This window comes from Cynoglossus semilaevis, chromosome 1 (genome assembly GCF_000523025.1).
Source record: "Cynoglossus semilaevis isolate Cse_v1.0 chromosome 1, Cse_v1.0, whole genome shotgun sequence".
NCBI classification, from domain to species: domain Eukaryota; kingdom Metazoa; phylum Chordata; class Actinopteri; order Pleuronectiformes; family Cynoglossidae; genus Cynoglossus; species Cynoglossus semilaevis.
In genome coordinates, this window is record NC_024307.1 from 26,023,742 (window position 1) to 26,033,049 (window position 9,308).

The 9,308-nt window shown below is 38.0% G+C and overlaps 1 protein-coding gene across 1 annotated transcript; it reads right to left on the reverse strand.

The window, feature by feature from the left end:
* Window positions 1-555: 555 nt before the first annotated feature.
* On the reverse strand, window positions 556-8,241 carry LOC103387585 (zonadhesin-like). Its single transcript, XM_008322297.2, has 10 exons — window positions 7,414-8,241; window positions 6,812-6,837; window positions 3,068-3,214; window positions 2,691-2,956; window positions 1,973-2,057; window positions 1,751-1,897; window positions 1,071-1,238; window positions 888-988; window positions 723-801; window positions 556-635 (listed from the first exon to the last, which is right to left on the reverse strand). Exons 1-10 carry the CDS (start codon window positions 7,482-7,484, stop codon window positions 556-558), a joined length of 1,170 nt encoding a protein of 389 aa, XP_008320519.1. The 5' UTR covers window positions 7,485-8,241.
* Between the last annotated feature and the right edge of the window lie 1,067 nt (window positions 8,242-9,308).

Sequence of the window (9,308 nt, forward strand, 5' to 3'; positions counted from 1 at the left end):
CATGTATTGAAAAAATAACAAAATAATACTGGACCTCGTAATAGTTATTTTGGTCATCCAGACAGCCACATTTTTCCAGTGGGACGCATCGTTGACCCTTGAAGACAAAGCCTGGTTTGCAGAAGCAACCACTGATACAGGACCCAGAACAGTTGGTGGAGGGTTCCTGACATGAAGGGATACAAGGTGGGCCACATTCTATATACTCTGCATTGGGAGGGCACAGATCTGTACAGCACAAAAAAATGAAGAGAAATGGTTGGCAGAAATATCAGGAAGCAAAGAAGGATATGTTATGTAGGTACATCCACAGCCCACCTGTGGACTCAGGAAACCAACTACGCCACTGGGACCGTAACCTATACGTCCCCACCTCAGTCTGCACAGGAGTTGTTGGTTTAGGTGTAGTGTGCACGCGAGCAGACACTTTCAAGTAAGGCTAGCATTTTGGGCACATTAGTTTATTACTGTATAACGGTCTATCATCAAGCATTAAGCCTAGGTACGAGGAGTCCTTACGTACCTTTAGTAAATGTGTAAAGTAAACGCTGTATGTTAATTTGCCGCCGAAATTCTCTCTTGTTGCATGTTTCTTTTAACTGCTGAAGTTATTGGTGGTAGAGTTGTTGGCTGAGCTATAAATGAAAAGAATTAATAATTTCTTCATAAAGCTTTCTTCAATATAATAAATAAAATAACACAATTCCTTTTTTGTTTCTCACCTCTGCAGGTCATGACACATACAGCATCAATAGCAATGTCTGTTTCAGAGGTTTCTCCATAGGTGCCCATGATCACGAACTGAAATATGAAAATAAAAATATACAAATTTCGGTAAGTGTGAAAATATACACACCCAGTAAATGCTTTAAAGCTCTGTTATTAACCTTGATTGCATCTGTTCCCAGATACCGGACTTCAGCCAGCTTCCAGCCTTTACCCTGGTTCCCCCTCTTAGTAAAAAGAGCAGGTCCAAGACTGGTACCACCTGGTAAACACATGCATTAATCACTTTTAGTGACTAATATCAATTAAATCTTATTGTGTATTACAGTTTATAGCGTTATGACCTGTAGGGATGGTGTGTACAGTGATCTGCATTTGAGTGCTAGTTCCATAAAGGTAATAGTGGAACAGGAGGTCCAGGCAACCATTGATGGGTGTCACCAGAGGACTTCTGATCTGAGCAGTGGCACCAGGCACAGCTGCAGGTGAGTCCATCAGCATGTAGGAGCCCACTATGTATGAAGCAAAAGAATGTCAGAAAACAGTTCATTAAAATATATACTAGGGTACTGGTACCTCCAGTGACAAACTATTATTATATTATATACTATTATAACTATTATATAAAGATATCAGACTGAGAAATCCATCCACCGCTATCCTATTATTACAATAATATTGATAAAGAATGAAGAAAAAAATTATTTATGGTGATTTAATCCTCAAGTAATTATTAATAATTACTTTAGTAACAACTTTAACCCTCATGTTGTCCTTTGGGTCTAGGTGACCTAGTGGTTGTGTGCATGCTCCTGTACTGCTCGACTTGTGCCAACTTTCCCTCATACTCTAATTAATGCGAAGGACAATTGTACCATTTTTATTTATTCACTTTGATCTTTGACCTGTACATTTTAATTCTCAAATAACATTTAAATGTACCTAATTTTAGTCCCAACTTATTAATTAATTAAAGCTAGTGTTCTGGCTGTTGTGTTTTTAAAATAAAAAATGTTTGACTTACACCCAGGTTTAGAGAAGTCATCATCTGGACCAGTGCCTTCAGTGTCTGTTGGACCATTCCACTGCTCAAAGCCATAGATGTCAGAGTGGTCAAAGTGTGTTGTCCAGTCACACAAATCCACGTCAAAATCACATCCAGTAATACAAGCTGTGGGCCAAAGTAGTCAATCAGTACAGGTTCTAACATGGGGGAGGCTAAAATTGTGGATATGTGTGGACTTACAGGGACAAGCTCCTTCACTGATGACAATGTTGTCCAAAGCTGTGTCGCAAGAGGAAGAGAAGCCTCTCTGGGCTTCAAATACAATCTGAAGGCACACAAATAGAGGGCAAGGAAGTCATACGGCCTAAACAGATTGTCTGTTGTTTATAAATAACTACCGGGTTATGGACCATTGTTAGGAGGTGTGAAAATATGTTAGCTAAAGACTCCACCACCAGGTTTTGTTAGTACAATAGATGGTTTTTGAAAAAAGCCTAGGGTTTGCCACATAAATGCTGACCAGAGGTGTCCCAGTTAGACCGGAGATAAATCGGCCGGTCCAGAGGGTAGGCCAACTAGTCCAGAGGTGGTCCGACTGTGGACCCGGAAATGTACCGGCCATGTATGAGGTGGTTCGGCTTGGCCGGGGATACAGTATAACAGGGGTGTACTAACTGCACCAAAATTGAGAGAAAAAATCTCTATAACAGATGTCTGAGATCTTAATATAATATAAATATTACAATTAGTCCCTTATTTGTCCCAAAGTGAAGAAATTCACGTGTGAGTCTTTGCAAACCACACAGGCTGCCATGGAACATACCAAATACACGGCTGTTATATGATGGGACTACAGTTTCCAACCACGCTCTAACATACCATAACCTGAAAAATTTATAGCTGAAGTTAAGAATGTCATTTTATTGGGTTTGACCTTCGCCAACTCGCTGACACTTACTCTGATGCTCTGGTCACGGGTATTGGAAACAGTGATAGATGCCTCCAGCCAGGAAGGACTCTGAATTCCGGTCTTCTTCCACAATTCTGTCTCCCCGCCCGGTTTCTTGGCTAGAACTTTCAATGTGTTCTTGTCATCTACACCATACATGTAGTAGCGGAACTGGACGCACATTTCAGAGGCCGATGTTGTGAGGGCAGGACTCAGCAACCGGGCTTTATTCTGGTTAGCCACATTGTCACATTCATGATAAATGTAATATCCCTCTGCAAACACAGTCGCACAAATACTTTTAACTCCAACAAATTGACCTTAATAGTAACTGGTGAATAAACACCAATTAAACACTTGTAAGAAACTATGCACTTCACACTGACTTCCATCAGGGTAGTCTCCACTAGGTCCAGTGCCAGGTGTTGGGGTAGGACCTTTATGCCGTGTCCAGTCACTTTGGTCTTCAGTATCCTGGGTAAACCTGCACAACGGTTGACTGTCTTGGTTGAAGTCACAGGAGGCCAACACACCTGCAGGTAAATGGGGAAAAAATAAAGTCTTTGCACTGGCTTGTAGTTAAATGCAGCACTAAAAGTGTTGTCTGTTTTTTAATATCTCAACACATCTTGTATATTCAAAGCAACAAAAATTTAGGGGAAATAAATGTGGTTTTCCTGGTCTTGTGGTCTCTTTGGCTCCCATATTCATGAAAAAGTGTAACTCTGTTGTGGAATTTCTTATGTTAACAGCAGGTCTGCCGCAGGATTCTTGACTTGCGAGGCAGGCATGCTAACCGCTACCACTATAGAGGTAACAAATTTATAGTGGGAGTCCTTGCAACCGACACAATCTGCCACAGCAGACGCCATAAGGGAACTGAGCACTCTCTGCTTTTGGCTCCTAGGCAGGCATGATAACTGCTACACTATGGAAGCAGTCAATAAGGTTTACCTGACCAAGAATCTAAACTGGGCGGTGGCAGTGAGAGCGCCAAAATCCTAGTCACTAGAGGGCAGGGATTGACTTAATAAATATGGGTAAACCAAGTGTGTAATATCTATAACACCAGCGAAATTTAATTTTGATCTACTTGCTCGGATTTGTCTACGGTTAAAAGAGGGCTCACATAATAACTATTATAATATAATAATTAGTTCTGTTGAATTACAAACATGTCAGTTTCATTAATTAATTTACAATGGTTAATCGGATTCATGTTTTTTAAACCCAAGCAATATGACACACAAGCAATATGTATATCTAAAAAAACAACAAATACTGTGTATTTGGTTGCATCGTACCATTGTCACTGAGTGTAGAACAGTAAGTAAGTCTACAACTGACAAGAAGAATTGTTAAATTGATTGTGATGGCTTGATGGCCTAATATTATTCTGGACAATAACTTCATCAAAATTTTGAAAGAAATTCTCAACATGTTCTTCAAGCCACCGTTACAATTAGTGATGCACCAAATTTTCGGCCACCTAAAGACTGGCCGACAAAACAGGAAGTTATAATGATGCAAGCAAAAACTGCTGATAGTGGCAACATGTTGACGTATTTCAATATATATTAGAAAGACCAACGGATAGCGATTCGCAAAACGTGTAATGCTGAAATTTCAAGAGGGGGTTCATCTGCAAAGAATTTCTCCACGTCGGGTTTAATTTACAAGCTAAAATCCAAACATCCTGATCGCTATGCTGAATTTGAGAGGAAGGAAAGCCTCTTTGTGCAAAAACGAGTCTTGGCTGCATACAATGCATAGCCAGTGGGTCCTAATAGAGAACATTCTCTCTATCTTCTTGCCCGGTTTGAGCAGCTACCTAAAGAGATCAGCTGCCCTGATGCATCTGTAGGAGATATTATTCCTTTAATCACAGCCCTAAAACGTCTTCTAAGCAAAGAGGTTGAGACTGACCATGAAGTGAAAACAATGAGAAGTACACTCACAGAGTCTGTCAGTACACATTTCACTGAAATCTATTTGGATCCTCTGCACTTTGTCGCAACTGTACTTGATCCGTGATAAAGATCATTACTTGGATGCAGGAATATAGCAGCGCACACGAGAAATGAAAATCCAGCAACTGACTTAAAACTGACTTAAATGCACTTTGTGTTTTTATGAGAGAACATATTTAATTTTACAATAGGTAGGCCTTTACATTATCATTTAATGTACACATATGTGTGGGGTCAGGTTTAACAATTTATTTTGAATTTTATTTTATATTATATTGTGCATTGTTGGAATGTGCTGGAAAAATATTTTCATAATTTTGTAATTGTTTTATTTTTAAAACATTAACATTAATTTATGCAATATCCTTGATTTGTTTAGGTTTAGTTCACAGTCATAGCCATAAATGCATTTGTACTAATAATTGGCATAATAATTTCTTTCGGTGTTTAGATTTTTTGGCCTTGGTTTCCTCATTTTCTGTTTTCGGTTTCGGCCAATTATTTTCATTTTGGTGCCTCACTAGTTACAATGCATAGTAATGACTAAAATCTACCAACATTTGGATTTGTCACAAAAAACAGGCTTTGTCTGGCCTTTCTGTTCCACCAATAGACTTTTATTCTGTCAAATTGTGTAATTTATTTCAATTAATCGTGACTAATTACAATTACAACTACAACTTATCTTTAATGGTGATAAATCCAGGGCTACCCTGTGATAAATCCCATAATGTTAAATTCACGTTTCTCTATTTTCTCTCTTTCAAAAATGTGTGAGCAGTAATTGAACTTTGTGAATAATTACTATATAACAAAAAGTACACTAAATCCCTGGCGCACTTGTCCGTTTTGTGGGATAATTAAGGTTGGATTGAACGTTATTGATAGTGCACCAGGGAATTGCTGAAAAAGGATCATTTAAGGCACTGATACTCGGTGGGCTTGAACCAGCAATTTCTCAGTTTCTCAGGCAGATGAAAATGTCTTAGTCATATGCCAAATAACGAGACAGACCTGAGTTTAAAATTCTGGTGGAAGACAAGGGAGTTCAGCTAAGGATCAATACAGTTCTTTTTTGATTTTGCTCCCAAACTGTATTTAACTTGTAGTAAAAAAATTGGAACAAATCAAGAATATACATCAATAGAATCTGCAACATCTTAAAAAAAAACAACAACCTGGGTCTTACTGGAATTGTTTACTCCCTTCACCGAAGTCCACAGAGGAAATGGGTAATTTTTATATCACACACCCAAATGGAGCTCCTATTGTCTAAGTGGACAATGAAAGTATTTATATAGAGTGATCCCTCTCCTATCTCGTTCCAAGACCACCGTGAAATGGGAATGGATCACAAAGTAGAGGTGAGCTAGTTATTATATTATTTAGGTTTATATTTACCCTTTATGAACCCCAAACTGTTATCAACCCTCCCTAGACTGTATTACCCTTTCCCACACACAAGGGAAGATGCTTAGAGATGCTACGATGCATGAGCCAGTCAGCATTGTATTAGCAGTAAACAAAGTTACCATCAATTGTTCGCAAATGGGCTTTTTAAAGCCAAAACTTTCAAATGTATAATTATTTTGTCTTTTAGTTCTTTTAGTTAATTTTTTTCTATATTCCGTGCGTAAAGAAAATTTCACAAGTATTGGAATGTACTGAGGGAGCGAAAGGAGAACCGTGAAATAGAGAGGGAACACTGTATATACAATTGACAAACTCAGTATTCAGAATCTTTTATTCCGATTTACCAATGACACAAAGTTGCCAGTAGAGCTACCGCGTCCCACACATTGTAAGAATCCCCGTATTTCAAAATAAACACTGCCATACACAGCCTTTGTGTTATAGATTTTATATAACCACACATCAAGCAACCGCTAGTGGCTGCCTTTCCTATTTAGTTCACTGTCCACTTGCAGGAAATATCACCTGCAGTTATCTTTACTTATATCCCGTATCTTGCTTTGTGAAACGTTGGCGTTAGAAAGTGAAGATAAGGAATCGTAAGGACATAAATGTCACATTAATCTCAAGGACAGTTATTCATAAGCAAAAAAAAAAAAACATATCTCAGCCCTTAGTGAGCACGTGTCACTGGTTGTTCTCATATTTGACCAGGTGTTGGAAGGGTTTATCAAGAAAAGCGCTTACCGTCTTCACTCGGCGTGTTCTGCAGGCTGTAAAACACAGAGACAAAAAATGTAAAAAATAAATAAATAAATAAATACCCGAATAGAATAGTTGTTGAAATTATGTTCGTAAATTTTGTTTACTACAAATTTTCTACACATATATTTATATGGATATGTACACGTATGGTATGGTGCAATGTGATTTGGGTGGCGACTGCTGCCCCCGCGACCCGGTAACTGATAAGCGGATGAAAATGGATGGATGGATGGATGTACACGTATATTATGTACATATGATTAAATACATCTTTGTATATGAATGAACATTTCAACAAAGTATTTTATCACAATACACATTTACAAAGTCTGGCCAATGTTAGATGTTGATTAATGCAAATTTTAAAAAACACTCATGACATTATGTAACTGCGATAAAGTGAGTTGAACCACAGTTACCTAAGAATCTTTAAACGTTTAAACAAACAAAAAAATTGAATGACATAATTTACAGAAGAAGACGCTAAAGATTTTTTTCACAGGTTGATTTCTATTTAATTATTTATCTAATCAATATAAATTTATAATATAATATAGTATCGTATATTGTTTTGCAGGACTCACCTGTGCTCTGCATGGCCTTTTGTGCAGCTAAACATCCATAACAGTAATATTAGAAAATGTGATGTATTCATCTCTTGTGTTGGTTAGCTGGAGAAAGAGACAGCGAGACGGAGACAGGACAGATACGGTCTTATACAGACGAGGACAACAGAAAGGGGAGGGTGGTCCCGACAACCACTTGGAGGTGGTGGTAAAACATAGGGAGGGTGGATGCTGGATCATTGCATTGGTTGATGTTGCAAAATGTGAACGTGTAAATGAATAACAGTGTGTGTGTGATAGGCCAGGGTGTGTTCTCTTTAGGCGTGACTAGGTGAATTTCTGTGTATCTGTGTTTATGCTTTTTGACCTCTGAGCAATTCACAGGTTGGGTGGGGATGTCAATCAAACACTGTATTTCAAACAGGAGTTTGAACCCATTCTGCAATACAAATATAAAGCTTATTGTGTAATAAACAGAATACTTTGGTCACATCGACACACCTTTGCAGCATTCACTGTACTGTACATGACTAGGAAAACAAAATTACCATAACCCAAAAAGAGGACTAGACTTTGATATTTAACCAACTAAAGGACAAATGTGGAGCTAGTGAACACAAAACAGTTGACTCATTATTACTACACAGTCTGGAAGTATTAAACGTATATCTACAGATAGAGTATCGACTTGAAAGTTTAAAACCTCCGCGCTAACAAAGAAACTTACTGGGGGCATCAAAATATTTATTAACCAATTTAAAAAGTTTACTTAATACAGTTCACTATTAAATCAAAAATAATCCCAATGACAAACAAAAACATATGGCAACCCACATTCATCCCCTCTCTTCCTCTCTCTCAAACAAAAGAAAGCAACAGGTGAACACAGGTGCTGGATCCAATCTACAATCATGTGGCCCACTACCAATAACCAATAATAACATAAACTAAATAATACTCAAAATAAGCAACACCAAAACAATCCTTAACCCTTAAACAAAAGGAAATAACATTCATGGCTCCTACAGATACGATATAGTTGTTTCTTTTTTTGAGGTGTCGGTGTTACAGTATATCCTGAGACACAGGCTGTCGAAAAAAAGCATCAAGTGTGCGTTTTAATGTACTTCTTTTACTATGGCATATTAAAACAAAGTATTTTTAAGCGCCAAAATGACCATGAATAAATGACAATACTTTTGTTGGTTGTTTTGATGGTTATCTCCACCTGGATTCTCTCCTTCCCCATTCCTCTCTTTCCTCTCCTCTCTCAATTTTCCCTTTCACTCTTGGCTGAAGCAGATGGATCGACAATAAAGCTAAATCTGTGTTTCTTATCCTGTTAAATAGAGTTTGTTTTTCCCCACATCACCGAACTCTTGTGTTTGATATATTCTAGAGTTCTATGATAATGTTAAAGCGCTTAATAATGCTGTTCATTTCAATATATTTATTTATTTTTATTTATTTATTTGACTTTATATGCATTACAGTAGTCCCTCAAGGAAAAGATGAAGAATAGAAGTGTTGGTCTGAAGTTTGGAACTTTGAATGTAGGTACAATGACAGAGAAAAGTAGAGAAATAGCTGATGTGATGGAGAGAAGAAGAGTAGACATTTTGTGTGTTCAGGAGGCCAGGTGGAAGGGCAGCAAGGCTAGAAACATTGGAGGAGGCTACAAACTGTTTTATCATGGTTCAGATGGGAAGAGAAATGGTGATCCTAAAGGAAGAATATGTAAGAAATGTGGTAGAGGTGAAACGAGAGTCAGACAGGTTGATGTGTGTGAAGGTAGAAATAGAAGGAGTGATGATAAATGTTGTTAGCGGTTATGCCCCACAGGTGGGTTGTGAGTTGGAAGAAAAGGAGAGGTTCTGGAAGGAGCTGGATTGGATGATAGAGAGTATCCCCAG